Raw genomic sequence first — 16,762 nt, forward strand, 5'->3', positions numbered from 1 at the left:
AGACAGAAACTGGGAATGCTCCTGAGAAAGACATGCAGTGCAATCTTGGTGCTTGAACCTCACTATTTCCAGAAAGTTGTTCGAAAACCAAAGCATTTTTTCCCATTAAAAATAATATAATTTGAATTAATTCGTTCCAGACTCACAAACGATTCTGTTTTAATCTTTCTTACAGATAGTATGTCTAAAGTATTGGTAAATCTGTAAGTACTTTAGAAAAAAACAAAAACAAAAATAACATGATCTGTAAATGAAAATTTAACAAAAAGGAATTGAAAGGTACAGCAATAAATGCAAATTTAATAATATTAAGCAGCAACAAAAGCAAAAACAAAACAAAACAAAACAAACCACAAACATATTCCCAGCACAATGTCCTGAGGTGTACAGAGGTGCACTGACTCATATCATTCTCCCCTTTGCTGCCGGAGAGACGTGTGACCAATCACACAGGCATCAGCAGGAGAGGGTTGTCGGCTTGAGAGGCAAATTGTTAGAACTGGAGACATTAGAAAACGGAGGTTTCACTGTATTACCAAAGTGACACGTATCTTGACGAAAAAAGTTAAACATTCTAGACCTAAAATTTACTTTAGTCTCTCAACTCTCTACAGGTAAGAGAATTGTTTAAGAACCAGGAGGGCACACGCCAGTACCTTCTTCGGCTGTGGCCAGAGGAAAAATCCGGAAAGAAAAAGCCACATGTCCTGAAATACATTGTCAGCGTTGTTCATTCCTGGGGCTGGCACTATGGCAAATCAAGAAGCCCTAGGTGAGGAGCCACCTCCCATTTGCCCAGGGGGACTTCAGAATGCCTAAGATTATGATGAATATATTTTTCCTGTTTCTGTGTTTTTTCTCCGTTTTCTCAATATACTTTGGGTATGCATTGGAGTGGATAGCTTGTCTTTGTGCCTGAAAGTTCTTCCAGCAGAGAGAAGCTCTACAGCATGTAATTTGGTTCACAGGTCTTGGGCTTTGAACCTCTTTTTACTTCTAAAAGAGTCATTTGAGTGCTTTGGGGAAGGAGTCATTGTGTAGTTTGTGCAGTATAGAATGAATAGCATGGTAGGTTCTATTATTGATAATATTATTTATTATCATTCATTCCCTCCCCATATTTGCCATGCTTTCTGACACCCCTGACTTAGGGCTTGACCATGTGGCACACTTTTGCAAATTTGAAATAAACAATTGTGACTTTCAACACATCTGAATACAGGTTTAACTGCAACTGAATGACTTGATTGGGGTTCTCTGGCTCTAGTGTTTCCCCAGATAGAAGCCCCTCCTCCAGATGGGACTTGGGTTGAGAAGACAAGACCAACTCATCCAGAGTAGAGCCCACCAGGGCCCCCACGGACCTGCCAACTGATGTAATGTGTGTGAGAAATGAGTTGTTAGACACTGAGGTCCTTCAACATTGTTCTTAATACATATTTCAATTTATTTTAAACTGTACTACGATAAGAGTATTGTTATAATATAATTCTGTGATAAAAACAGGGTAAAGCTCTGGCCGGTTTGACTCAGTGGTTAGAGCGTCGGCCTGCAGTCCCTAGAGACCCGGATTCAGTTCCCATTAAAGGCATGTACCTTGGTTGCAGTTTGTCCCCAGCCCTGCTTGGGTCATGCGGGTGGCAGCCACTTGATGTGTCCCTTTCACATCGATGTTTCTCTCTCTCTCTTCCTCTCCCTCCCTCCCACTCTATCTGAATAACAACAACAACAACAACAAAAAAACAGAGTACACATTTGTATGTACAGAATGGTCTTGATTATACAGAAAAGTATTTTTAGAGCCATCTGTATTTATTACATGAGGAAAGAACACTGAAATGTAAACAATGGTTATTTTTAAATAGTAGATTTAAGAGAGATTTGGGGCTTTGTACTGGGAAGCTCTAGATTCAGCTCCTTGTTCAGCCATGTGATTTCGAAGTAAACAATTTAACTTGTGTTCCTTAACCATACCTGTGTCTACATCATGGGGATATTGTGGGATCAGGTAAGATACAACTATGTAGGTGTTAATATGTGTAAGTAAATTAGCACAGTATTTTAGAGTGAGCTGTAAATAAATATTAGGTATAATGAGTATTTTGATATTGTTGCTGTGTTAATTTTCCAAATTTTTAAAATTTCTCCCCTAAGGATATGCTTGCTAATTAGAGAGAGAGAGAGATTTATCAGCCTCCTATACACTCCCTGTCAGCAGATGGAACTCACTACTAGGGCATGTGTCTTGACCGGAAATCAAACTTCAAACCCTTCATGTATGGGATAACATTCCAACCAACTGAGCCACGTTAGTCTGGCCTCAGTTTTTAAAAATTTTTATACTGATATATGTTATTTTTAGTCCTGAAAGAAATCATCAAAATCATAAAGGTAGAAAAATTAAACTGCCAAGTTCTGATATAACAACATAATAAAATGCTAACCAGCCTGGCAGATGTTGAGGAATGGTGGCACATCAAAAAGAACAGCAAGCAGCTAGCAGACAACTGCAGAGCGGAACTGGCTGGAGTTGTTCTGATTAATCATATATGGTCATCTAGAAACTGACTGATTAAACTGTGTATTGTAAAGAAGTTGATAGTGACCTAGAAATGAGAAAAGGCACAAAGGAGTCAATGCAAAAGGCACTTCCCTCTGGAAACCTAAGAGCATCTTTTCACCCAGTGAGATGCAGTTTGATGAAGTCCTATCTCATGTGCAAAAAATAGCTAATAAACCCTGATGCCTGCAGAGAGGGAACATGCGGAAATGGAAGCTTTTACACCCCTTTAATGGGGAACAGCCCGGAGACTAACTTTTCAGTGGAGTTAGTGGGTCTCTTAGGTACAGATACTTCTAAGGGCTCTAGGATCAGAAGTGTGTTCTGAGGTCAAGATTTCCAGAAACTTGCTGGATCAGCATCAAATAAGAGAGACTCAGACTGTTTTTACAAGAACCAGAATCATATTATACATATGTTCAGAAACTAAAGATTGTGGTAGAGTAGCAAACATTGATATTCATAGATTATTTTCATAATGCAATGGAATCAAGAACAAACACTATATTTTTATTGATGATAGTATAACTAGGCACTGTGAATAGAATGCTCAACAAAGAGTAATAAAACTGCTTAATTTTTCTCCTAAATTACACTGTGACATTGTATGAGATGTTCACCATGTTGGCATATCAAATGCTTCATTTATGTAAAATTATGAATGTATTACATGATCTTTTCTTTCCCTTCTCTTTCTAACCTTTTTTTTTTTTTTAATCCTCATTTGAGAACATTTTTCTGTTTTTTTTTTTGTTGTTGTTGTTGTTCAGATAGACTGGAAGGGAAAGAGAGGAAGAGAGAGAGAAACATCGATGTGAAGGGACACATCGAGTGGCTGCCACCCACACGACCCAACCAGGGCCGGGGACAAACTGCAACCGAGGTACGTGCCCTTAGCGGGAACCGAACCCAGGTCTCTCTGGACCGCAGGCCGATCCTCTAACCACTGAGCCAAACCGGCCAGGGCCTAACCTTTTTTTATATTGTTTAATTTCTTCACTTCTTGACACAGAGGCATATTTTACTTAACATTAATATAACTACAGATAATGGATGTTTAAAAACAGGTACTTTCAAAATTGAAGTATAATATTAAACATAGTATACAAGTCATACGAATGCAACCCAATCAGTTTTCCTAGGTGCACAACTGTGTAAACATCATTCAATCCAAGATGAACATTACCAGCGACCCACAAGTTATCCTGTTGCCACTGAGTCATGACCTTTTCCTGTGTGTTTCTCCCACATGGGTAGTTGGGCTCCTTCTCAAGACGGCAGGACTTCAGCATGGGTGTTTCAGGGAGCATGGGTGTTTCAGGGAGCATGGGTGTTTCAGGGAGCATGGCTGTTTCAGGGAGCATGGCTGTTTCAGGGAGCATGGGTGTTTCAGAGAGCATGGGTGTTTCAGGGAGCATGGGTGTTTCAGGGAGCATGGGTGTTTCAGGGAGCATGGATGTTTCAGGGAGCATGGGTGTTTCAGGGAGCATGGGTGTTTCAGGGAGCAAGGTGGGACTGACCTTGGGGATCACACCTCCTCACATGCGTCACATTCTTTTGGTCTCAAGTAAGTCAGAAACCCACCCAGATGGAAGGGAAAACGATTTACATTCCATATTTGAAGGAGGTGTTGAGTTTCTAGAACAGAGAAGGCCACATAGTACTTTTTAAAAATAATTCAAAATAAGCCACTAGATACTGGAGTGAGAAAATCATTAGGGGGTTTTGCACAGTTTCAGTAGAAAAGTGGGAAGAGAAGTCAAATTTGCTAGTCAATTTCTAGGCCTAATTATTTTGCTTCAGCCTATATTCCATATCACTTGTAGAATCAGTTTATACTGATATATAATTACAAGCGCTAAAACTGCTCTTTAGGAATTCCCCGAGAGTTAGATGAAGTCAATGACACAAAAAGCACTCTAAATTTTAACATTTAAAATTTAAAATATTTAAAAATAAATGTACATTTAAAATAAATTCCTAAATATTTTCAAATTTGAATTGAACTATTTTCTCATAATAGTCCCAGAATGAACCATTGAAAGACCATGCTGTGTGTATCTGGGAAAAAGTATATAGGACAGCAAACAGGTATTTTGATAAAACTACTTGGTTATAGTAGTTTTGCCTCTAAAAAAAAGTCACTTCTCAGTGAGGGAGATCAGATTACTGTCAAGATATTTTAATAATAATTTGTATCAGAAGACAATGAATAACACCTTTAATATTCTAGGGGGAAAAGTGTGAGCCAAGAAGGTTTTATCCAACTAACTTCCAAGCTGAAGACCCTGCGAACTGTTATGACTATACCGCGCTTCAGCGCCGCCTGCCGGCAAGCAGCAGGCAGAGGCCGCTGGCCGCGTGGGCGGAAGGCTGGCTGCTGCCCGAGGCCCAGCTGCGCTCCATTCGGATCGCCAGCCGGTTCGTCGGCGCCCGAGGCCAACTGTGGACACCCAGGAGGATGTCCAACCCCCAAAGCAGCAGCCAGTAATATATATCTCTGGAGACTGTCACACAGAAAATGAAATAAATCCAGGGATCCAATCAGATGCAGAGAATGTGGATACAGAATAATGTACAAAAAAGGGCTAAAAGATTGGTGGTTTTTGACACTCGATGAAACATGGAATTCAGAAGAATATCTTCGCATTTGGATTTGTTGTTAATGTTGTATAGCTTTTGATTAGAGTGCTTATTTTTATACACATGCACACACACACAAGTACGAGTCCCTCGCCACTTTGCGCTTCCACTCGGCGGCTTCATCCTCTGGTGGTGTAGGTGGTGCGCTTCGTTCTCTGGTGGTGTAGGTGGTGCGGCTTCGTCCTCTGGTGGTGTAGGTGGTGCGGCTTCATCCTCTGGTGGTGTAGGTGGCGCGGCTTCATCCTCTGGTGGTGTAGGTGGCGCGGCTTCATCCTCTGGTGGTGTAGGGGGCGCGGCTTCGTTCTCTGGTGGTGTAGGTGGCGCGGCTTCGTTCTCTGGTGGTGTAGGTGGCGCGGCTTCGTCCTCTGGTGGTGTAGGTGGCGCGGCTTCATCCTCTGGTGGTGTAGGTGGCGCGGCTTCGTCCTCTGGTGGTGTAGGTGGCGCGGCTTCGTCCTCTGGTGGTGTAGGTGGCGCGGCTTCGTCCTCTGGTGGTGTAGGTGGTGCGCTTCGTTCTCTGGTGGTGTAGGTGGTGCGCTTCGTTCTCTGGTGGTGTAGGTGGCGCGGCTTCGTTCTCTGGTGGTGTAGGTGGCGCGGCTTCGTTCTATGGGGGTAGGTTGGCGCGGCTTCGTTCTACTGGTGGTGTAGGTGGTGCGCTTCGTTCTCTTTGGTGTGGGTGGTGGTTCGTCTTTGGTGGTGTCTGTGTGCGCTTTCGTTCTCTGGTGGTGTAGGTGGCGCGGCTTCGTTCTCTGGTGGTGTAGGGGGCGCGGCTTCGTTCTCTGGTGGTGTAGGTGGTGCGCTTCGTCCTCTGGTGGTGTAGGTGGCGCGGCTTCGTCCTCTGGTGGTGTAGGTGGCGCGGCTTCGTTCTCTGGTGGTGTAGGTGGCGCGGCTTCATCCTCTGGTGGTGTAGGTGGCGCGGCTTCATCCTCTGGTGGTGTAGGTGGTGCAGCTTCATCCTCTGGTGGTGTAGGTGGTGCGGCTTCATCCTCTGGTGGTGTAGGTGGCGCGGCTTCGTTCTCTGGTGGTGTAGGTGGTGCCTGCGTTCAGCGGCTGTAGGTCTGGATTCAGACTGAGACTCAAGATCCAGGGAGCCTTGGCCCTTATGCACCACTGGAGGTTTCTGTCCTCTGTGAACTCGCCTTAGGACACCCTTGTTACTGATTGACAGGTGTGCCGTCCCAGTCAAACTCCCCACCTGGCACTGTCCCCAGACAGGTCGTGCCCAGCCTGCGCAGCCCAGCGCTTGGCACCAGAAGCAAGAGCCCCTCAGGGCTCGCCCCTCACCCGCCTCACCAGGTCAGTGAAAAAACTATGAGTAGTGGTATTTCACCCAGGGCTGCAGGGCAGGAGGACCCGGCCCTGCCCCATGGACGGGCAGAGAGGCACCGGGTGGGGAGAGTTATGTTAGGAGAGGAAGCAGATTCTTGGAGGAGACACAGTAAAGAATGAGAGGGGTTGGTGGGGAGGGGAGGAGTGAAGGTTAAAGCAGCATGGAGTTTAGAGAGAATGTCCCGCCCTAACAAGGGGCGGCAGGCTGGTAACACTAGAAAAGACTGGAGAAAGATATAAGGGCTAAAGAACAAGTGAGTGTCTGGGTTGCCCTGGGTTGTGATATGTGGCCATCGATTTCCACAACTGAAACCCCAGAGCGTTGAAGAGGTCCCCTGAACTCGGGGAGGGCAGAGTAGGTTGCCTCAGTATCAATTAAAGATGAAATTGGCCTACCTGCTGCCATCAGAGTTACCCGAGGTTCGGAGTTTGAGGTGATGGTCAAGGCGTCCGTTCCTGGGCACCTTCTGTCTTCAGCTGCAAGGCCAATCAGATGCCCATTCCACCAGCCCAAAGAAAAGATGAGCACAGATCCTGTGCAGTCTGTCCGCAGTCCGACTTCCAGTGGGCCCTCCACATTGAGGACATGGCTTAGGCGGTGGCCGGGGGTTGGGACATTGTTACACCCAATGGTCAGTCTGATTGCACTTAAAGCTGGGCCTGGGGGTCCGCTCTGTTGATCCTGATGGGGCCCTTCTGTCCGCTGATGGAGGTTTGCTGACCCCTTTGATTAGTGGGGCTCTGATGGCAGAGGCAGGCATTTGGAATTCTGCTGTTCTTTGCTGTTTAGCCTCTTCATCGCAATTATTGAATGCCTTAAAAGCTAGATTTAGAAGTTCCTGTTGAGGGGTTTTAGGGCCATCTTCCAATTTTGTAACTTTCTCCTAATGTCTGGGGCTGTCTGAGAGATGAATCTCAGGTTTAAAGTGACAGTCCCTTCTGGGCTGGTAGGATCTAAGTTAATATATCTTCTCATAGCCTGTGTAAGGGGGATAGAAAGGTTGCAGGTTTTTCATTCTTTTCCTGACAGTTTTTCATAGTTAACTATTTTGTGTGAGGTTTTTTTAAGTCCCTCAGTGAAACATATTATCATGTGGTCCCTGGTTTTTCTACCCTCCCCATTGTCCTGATAATTCCACCTGGGGTCCTGGGTAGGGACTGCTTCAGTCCCTACGGGTTAGTGGGGGCCTGTCGCCATGGCCCTGGGCGTTAACCCAGACTCAATTTTGATCTTCCAGATTAAGGGTGGAAGAGAGAATAACATGAATATCATTGCAAGTTAGATCATAGGACTGGGTAATTGGTGGGATCCTCAGTAAAAGATCCTAGTCATTTATTTACTTGGAACAAATCCGAGAGGGAGATGGGGACATAAACTCTTACAATCCCTTCAGCTCCTTCAGGGGAATGGATAGAGACCAAGGATGGCTCCTGACTGTGCCTGTGAGGGAGTGTTTGTGACAGTAGAGAAGCTGGAGCCAGAGTAGGAGGTTCAGGGTAGGGTGGGGGCCAACAGGAGGGGCTGGAGAAGGAAGCCCTGCTGGAGGGGCTGAGGGAGGAGGTGGTGGAGAGAGACTGGCTGGGACAAAGAAGGAAACAGGATATGTCATCGCATCTTCAGAGGGAGGTTTGGGAGCATTAGAGTAGAGTAGGAAGATTTGGGAGGGAGAGAAAGAATCACATAAAGAGAGGTGTGATCTGAGTGCAAAGGGGCCTGGATGTAAGGAACCTCAGACCATTTTCCTTGCTTGTGACAGAAATTGTCTAGGTTGGTGAGAATGTCAAAAGTGCCGTTCTCAGGCTATGGTGACCCACTGTCTAATTTGTACTGAGGCCACACAGTGTTGCAGTTAACAATAAGTTGCTTGGGACGTAAGTCCTGAGCGAGCCCTAGGATTGTAGATTTTTTAGGAGACAACCTTAGGGTGTTGCACGAGGGGTAGTCAATTGCACGTTTCCCATGTTGCGGTGTGAGATGGTCTGACAAATACACTAGTGGAAGAAGAAGGTGTCCCCCCTTCTGCCCTAGAGTAGAGAGATGTGCATCCCTAGATATATGGTGAACTAAGGGAACCTGGTTCCCAAGGAGTGTGTCCTGACCAATGCTGGATTTTGGGAGGGATGATCACACAGACGAGACATGACCGAGAGACCTGGCTCTCTTATGTTCCAGACTGAGGATAACAGGACAGCCTGGAGAATCAGACCAGCAGGCAAAAAAATACACTCACCAATGAATTAGTGTCCAGTGTTGACACTCAGTCAGCAGGAAAGGTTGAAGGTCCAGTATCAGGCTGAGGATGTGATAGATCCCAGTCCAAAAGGAGGCCTGGAGAACTTGGGTGGTCCTTGGCTGCCCCCTATTTGGGATTCTCACAGATCCCAGGTTTCAGCATGAAATAAAATTTCGAACCTGGTGGGAGATCACATCCACAATGCAAGGACAATGCTGAGCAAAACGATTTTATTGCATGCAACTGTGTGCAGGTGGGCTGAGCCGAAAAAAGTTCAGCCTTGAATAATAGTTGGGGTGTAGGTTATATACTCTACTTCTAGCTTCCAGCAGTTCTGCTGATGTACTCTGCCGGGCTCATTGTCCACTTTGCAGTTGGACTGGTCTGGTGTCTTGTATTGCTTCGCCATAATCCAGATAATCACAGTTTCTGCCTTTTGCAAGATTTTACTTTTACTCTTGTAATAATCATATGCTCTGATTTAGGAAGGTTATAATCATCAAAAAATAAGAAGAAAAGTGTGGGCATCACATGAAAGCTAGAATACACTTTTTATTGATTTATAATTATTGCGAATAAAGTGTGTTATTTTACATGAGATGTCATGAAAAGAGAGGGGAGAGAAAAACACGTTAATAACTAATTTCCATATTGTTCATAGTGGAGTGACAATACCGAATGAGAGAAAAAAGGAAATATTATTGACTTTATACAGTTATTATACAAAAGTAAATATCTAAATAAAAGACTTTCTAAATAGAAAAATAAATGTTGAGTAAATAAATCAACCACGTTAGGGAATGTTATATAAAATGGTTGGCACAGAATAGAGGACATGCCTGTCAATCATATCTATATTAACAAATGAGCTTAATTCACCTATTAAGTAAAAATATTGACTAACCAGCAACCTATTTGATAACAGTTTGTTAAAAGGATTTAGATAAAATATGCTACATCCACCAGTGAGACAGAGAATGTGAATGCCATAAAAATGTGGATTATTCTAGTTCCCTAAAGTAACCGACTTCTTAAATCTTATATTCACTATCTCCTTTCTTCACTATATTTCACTATAAAGTATTTTTATTACCTGTATTACTCTACAATATATTTAAATTTTTAAATTGTTCATATATTGCATAGCATATTTTTACAAAAATTTAACCCCTGATTTCCCTTTCATTCCATCCAAATGTGCACTGCTTAGCCCTCATTAACTTGCTCATGTTTTTCACAGAGTGTACTTTCTCTTTGTACCATACCGGCACTACTTTTTGCTAAGGAATACATTTCTTTTGAAGTAGATATTATTTTTTGTTGCTTTTGGTGAGTTTTGAAGTCTGCTGAAGCATCTATGATGTTATTATTACATTTTGTATAATTGGAATATAGATATCTGATGATATAATTGCTGTTTCTGATTTTCTATACTTTGTAAACAATTAATAGAAATACTGTTTATCATAAAGGTTTTGTTTATGGGTTTTTGTTTTTGTTTTGGTTTTCTTTACAGATTCTTCTTTTAATTCCTAGGTCATTAGTGGAGTTCTAGATAACATTTAATTTTAATGCTTATATCTGGATATATTTCTTCCTTTAAATCAGATCTACAAATGGTAAGACCAAACAAATATATTCTTTCTAATAATTTTCTCAATAATTTTTGGAAGTGGGTATACTTATTATTATTTATCAATATTAAAATGTGCCACAGAGAATGGGTTTATGTTAAAGAATGCAATTACTGTCTCAAAAACTAGGAGTAATATTACATACAAATTCTAAAGGAAAAGAACAAGTTAGCAAGGCACATCTGCCTCAATAGGTTATATTTGTGAATCTGTAAAGTTTGTTTTTAGGTTACTAAACTCAGTATATTTGATGATATTAAAAAACAAGAACATCGGCATCTTCTGGTTTCTGGTTTCGTTCCTATTTAGGAAGATAACACAACACTCAATGAGACACGGGCATTGGAACATGTTGATACATGGACTTATACATTTTCATCTTATAAGAGCATTTGCAAATGACTCCAATGAAAGCATGTGTTGGGGTTTAGTCCATTTATTTTGCTCATTGCCCGTCGAATACTTGTTCAGCTTTCAAAACTCAGATGAAGTATCGCCTCTTCATAAAGTTTCTTCTGACTCTTCCTAAATAGACTAGACCTTTTTTTCTGTGAAAAGTACTGTATTGTTGCACTTTGATATCCTATTGCCTATGTTTATTGGCATAACTGCATTTTTTTACTAGATAATAAAAGTTCCTTGAATATAGAAACTTATTCATCTTTATGTCTTCCGCATTTAGTACTGTGTTATTTAACTATTCAGTAAATGTGCATTCAATTAAATAATGAATGTATAGGAAGCAATCTCTAGCTAGAAGAGCCATATCGATATGGTTTTTGCACGGTTCCAGCAACCTAAGAAATTGTGTGCTTAAACATTTTTGCATCAAAGCAAGGTGTGTTAGTGCCTCTTAACTGTTATGAGATGGAGTTGAACTATTAGAAATAACATGAATGTATCTAATGCATACAGACCATATCTAATTTTTGTGCCCCAGCACTTACCACAGTAGCAGTTGGTGTAACCGAATAATAGTTAAGAAGATGATTAATGTCATCATTTATTACTGAGAAAATAAGAACACTTGCAGCTGTGACTGAGATAACATGGAGTTAATAAATTGTTAAAAGAATATTAAATAGTAAATGTAGAGAATGTACCCCATTTATTTTTTAAGTCAAATCTTTGGTTATGTAATAAACTAGTTTGCTCACCTCACACTCAATATAAATCAGTACATACAGTGAAAGAAAAAGAATGCACCTGTTTAGATACTAACTGTATTTTCCAGGAGAAGCAAGAATTCTTTGGCAGGTCTGACTGGTGTGGCTCAGTGGTTAAGTGTTGACACATGCACCAAGAGGTCGCTGGTTTGATTCCCAGTCAGGACACATGCCCAGGTTGTGGGCCAAATCCCCAGTGGGGGGCATGCAGGAGGCGGCCAATCGATGTTCTCTCTCATTGATTTTTCTATCTCTCCCTTTCCCTTCCTCTCTCTCTAAAATCAATAAAGAAAAAAAGACAAAAAGAATTCTTTGCCAGGATTCAGAGTGATAGCAGTGTCATCACTAAATAAATGTAAGGGTAATTTAACTGAAATATCTTCCATATTCCTTATCACTGATGGTAATCTGATTGGTTAATGAATGTCTATGTCCTTGTTCAGTGCTCATGAGTCTTCCTTGTGCTTTGCCACAAAATACCAAAGGATGAATTCTCCAGATGGGGTATAAGTATTCTTCAATCAAGGATATAAGTAATGAAGTTCACAAGGGAGGAAAAAACTTTGTAACACCATTACAACACATTTGTATTTTATCATCATTTATGTGCTTCACTTTCTCTGTCTTTCTAACTAGCAGTCTCTATTTCTGCCATCAGGAATCCATACCACGGCAAACTCAGACTTGTATGAAATGATGAAATTTTGCTCCCTGAATTTCAAAAGAAAAATCTGGCATGCTCACTTGTACAAGAGAAAATTTGTGGTTATGGCCAACAGCCACATTTCTGTCCAGGGATGTTCAAAAAGATATTTTATTAAAAACAAAAAATATTTATTTTTAAATTTTTCTCTTATTTTTTAAAAAATTGATTAATTTATTTTTGTAATAGATGTTTCTCCTTTTCCTCTCCAGACACCCTCCTCCCTATCCTGTCCCCCATCCCCACCCCGCAAGCATTGTTGTCTGTGTCCATTGGTTATGCATACATGCATATAAGCATATAAGCTCTTTGGTTTATCTCATTCCTCCCCCACCCCCAACCCCCTCCTCTGAAGTTTGTCAGTCTGAACCATACTCCTTTCTGTGTCTCTGGGTCTATTTTGGTCATCAGCTTTTTTTAAAACAAGGAATATTTAAGCAAATTAAATTGTACATGTTTGAAAACCATAACTCAGTTCCATTTTGGATTATTTTTTCTACCATTTTCTGACCTTTATACCCTGCTTTAGTGAATTTCATTTCCTTGCTGCTTCCCAGTGGCCATGACCATTCTCCAGTCTTTGCATATGTTCTTCATACTGTGGAGCACCCTCTCTTTTCTTCTTACCGTTCAAGGTCTTCGTATCTTCTTACTATTCTCCATATTTTTGAAGATTGAATACTTGTTTTCTCCTTCCAGAAACATTTCAACCCCACTTAAATTTCCAAGTTTCTTCTCGCACTTGCTGATAGTCTTTTTCTAATTGCTTCATAATTGTTTTAAATAAATATACTGTATATTCTTGTGTTTATATCAGTAATGAGAGAGACTGAATGACAAGGGCTGTCTTACAATTTTTTTTTATTGTTTTCTATTTTACTAAACTGAGTGGTAAACACAAAATTAAAAAAAAATTGAACAGAAATAAATGTAACTTGAAGAATGCATTTTATATTAGAAAACTGTAATCAAAAGCTTTATGGAAAATGCTTTAAGATTGAGGTGAAATAAATTGACCTTGTAGTATAATAGAAGCTACTAAATTGAAAGCTACCATTGTCATCACACAAATTGTATACTCCGATGAAGAGGTTAATACAGAACATATCTTCTATTTTGGTTATCTATTGTTATATAAGAAACCGCAAAACTTACACAGACAATAGTCATTTATTGTAGTTCCTGGTTTTATGGTTTGTCTGAGAATGCTTGGCTGGATCTTCTGTTCTCTGTTGAGTAGACCGACTAACATCCCTTTGTAAGCTACACTGAGCTAGAGATACCCAAGAGGGTCGACTTGCATGTCGGACCTGGCTGTTGGCTGGAAACTCAGTCAAGGCTGTTGATCAAGGTGCTGTAGTTGATCTGTGGGTCTTTCCCTGTGGCTTTAGGCACAGTAGTATCTCTTTTTGTACTAATAGAGAGACACACCCTCTAGCTTGTGTTTTTTATAAAATGATAGTTTGATTTAAGAAATACAGTGTTCTGAGTGTGGCAAGTAGAAAGTACAAATCTCTTTAGGCTTCAGAAGTTGCCCAGCAAGTTCTGTCCATTAAAATAGGTCATAATTCCACCCCAAAAGAAAGAAGACGTCAATGCCATTTCTTTTTTTTTAAATTTATTTTTCTTATAGATGTTTCTCGTTTTTCCCACACCCTGCTCACAAACCCACCTGTGCCATGCCCAGCTTTGTTGTCTATGTCCATTGATTATGTGTACATGCATATAAGTTCAGTGGTTTATATCTTCCGACCCCTCCCCACCACCTCTACTGAGGTTTATCAGTCTGTACCCTACTTCTATATTTCTGGGTCTCTTTTGTTCATCAGTTTGTTTTGCTCATTATATTCCAAAAATAAGTGAGATCATGTGAATTTGTCTTTCTCTGCTTGACATGTTTCGCTTACGATAATACTCTCCATGTGGCCTCAAAGGATAAGATAGTTTTCTTTCCTACAGCTGCATAGTACTCCATTGTGTATATGTACTCATAGCTTTTTTATCCTGTGATTGGTGTTTAAGGCTTCTTAGAGTATATTCCTAGAAATGGGATCACTGGGTCAAATGGAAGTTCAATTTTTAATTTTTTGAGGTAAAACCATATTATTTTCCATAGTGGCTGCACCAGTCTGCATTCGCACCAGCAGTGTACTAGAGTCCCGTTTTCTCCACACCCTCGCCAATACTTGTTTGTTTGATGATTTGTTGATGGTGGCCATTCTGACAGGTGTGAGGTGATACCTCATTGTTGTTTTAATTTGCATCTCTCTGATGATTAGTGATATTGAGCATTTCTTCATATGTCTCTTAGCCATTTGTATGTCCTGTTTGGAGAGGTGTCTATTTAGTTCCTCTGCCCATTTTCTAATTCGGTTCTTTGTCTTCCTATTGTTGAGTTGTATGAGCACTCCATATATTTTGGAAATTAACCCCTTATCTGATACATCATTGGCTGTTATGCTCTCTGATACAGTGGGTTGCCTTTCCATTTTGATGATTGCATCTTTTGGTGTGCAGAAGCTTTTGAGTTTGATATAGTCCCATGTGTTTATTTTCTCCTTTGTTTCTGTTGCCTTAGGTGAAAATTCTACTGTGTATGATGTCTGAAATGTTGTTGCTTACATTTTCTTCTGGGATTTTTATGCAGTCATGAGTCACATTTAAGTCTTTTATCCATTCTGAGTTTATTCTTGTGTATGGTGTAAGTTGATGGTCTAGTTTCATTTTTTTTGCATGTAGCAGTCCAGTTTTCCCAACACCATTTATTTATTTATTTATTTTTTATTATGAATTTTTATTTATTTTTTTGTTACAGATATTTTACCTTTTTACCCCATTGGCACCCCCCACCCTACCCCCCCTCTACCCTGTCCCCAGCTTAGTTGTCCATGTCCATTGGTCATGCATACATGCATATAAGTTCTGTGGTTTATCTCTTCCCACCCCGCCACCCCCCATCCCCTCTTCTGAGGGATGTCAGTCTGTGCCCTACTTCCATGTGTCTGGGTCTACTGTATTCCTCAGACTGTTATGTTCATTATATTCCGTATATAAGTGAGATCATGTGGTATTTGTCTTTTTCTGCTTGGCTTCTTTCACTTAGGATAATACTTTCCAGGTCCCTCCATGTCGTCTCAAAGGATAAGAGATCTTTCTTTCTTACCGCTGCATAGTACTCCATTGTGTATATGTACCACAGCTTTTTTATCCATTCGTCTACTGGTGGACACTTGGGCTGTTTCCAGATCTTAGCTATTGTAAATAGTGCTGCTATGAACATGGGGGTACATATATTCCTCCTGATTGGTGTTTCAGGCTTCTTGGGGTATATTCCCAGCAGTGGGATCACTGGGTCAAATGGAAGTTCAATTTTTAATTTTTTGAGGTAGCACCATATTGTTTTCCATAGCGGCTGCACCAGTCTGCATTCCCACCAGCAGTGTACTAGAGTCCCCTTTTCTCCACACCCTCGCCAACACTTGTTGTTTGATGATTTGTTTGATGGTGGTCATTCTGACAGGTGTGAGGTGATACCTCATTGTTGTTTTTATTTGCATCTGTCTGATGATTAGTGATGTTGAGCATTTCTTCATATGTCTCTTGGCCATTTGTATGTCCTGTTTGGAGAGGTGTCTATTCAGCTCCTCTGCCCATTTTTTAATTGGGTTCTTTGTCTTCCTTTTGTGGAGTTGTATGAGCACTCTATATATATTGGAAATTAACCCCTTATCTGATACATCATTGGCAATGATGTTCTCCCATACAGTGGGTTGCCTTTCCATTTTGATGATTGTTTCTTTTGCTGTGCAGAAGCTTTTTAGTTTGATGTAGTCCCATGTGTTCATTTTCTCCTTTATTTCTGTTGCCTTAGGTGATGTATCAGTGAAAATTCTGCTCCGTATGATGTCCGAAATTTTGTTGCCTACATTTTCTTCTAGAATTTTTATGGATTCACGGGTCACATTTAAGTCTTTTATCCATTTTGAGTTTATTTTTGTGTATGGTGTAAGTTGATGGTCTAGTTTCATTTTTTTGCATGTAGCTGTCCAATTTTCCCAACACCATTTATTAAAGAGGCTGTCTTTACTCCACTGTATGCTCTTGCCGCCTTTGTCAAATATTAATTGAGCGTATTGCCTTGGGTCCATTTCTGGGTTTTCAGTTCTGTTCCACTGGTCTATATGCCTGTTCTTGTGCCAGTACCAGGCTGTTTTGCTTACAGTCGCTTTGTAGTACAACCTGATATCTGGTATTGTGATCCCACCTACTTTGTTCTTCTTTTTCAAGATTACTGTGGCTATTCGGGGTCTTTTTTGGTTCCATATGAACTTTTGAAGTATTTGTTCTAGTTCTATGAAATATGTCGTTGGTATTTTGATGGGGATTGCATTGAATCTATAGATTGCTTTGGGTAGTATGGACATTTTAATGATGTTAATTCTTCCAATCCATGAACAGGGTATGTGCTTCCACTTTTTTATATCTTCCTCTATTTC

At 40.9% G+C, this 16,762-nt stretch overlaps 1 protein-coding gene across 1 annotated transcript in view; it reads right to left on the reverse strand.

The window, feature by feature from the left end:
- Window positions 1-5,322: 5,322 nt before the first annotated feature.
- Window positions 5,323-16,762, reverse strand: part of LOC118637632 (histidine-rich glycoprotein-like) — a 52,580-nt gene continuing 41,140 nt past the window's right edge. The window contains exon 2 of the mRNA XM_036273193.1: window positions 5,323-6,237. Coding sequence (XP_036129086.1) covers window positions 5,323-6,237 — 915 coding nt within the window. The remainder of the gene's footprint in view (window positions 6,238-16,762) is intronic.

Source organism: Molossus molossus, unplaced genomic scaffold (assembly GCF_014108415.1).
Source record: "Molossus molossus isolate mMolMol1 unplaced genomic scaffold, mMolMol1.p scaffold_m16_p_20, whole genome shotgun sequence".
NCBI lineage: Eukaryota > Metazoa > Chordata > Mammalia > Chiroptera > Molossidae > Molossus > Molossus molossus.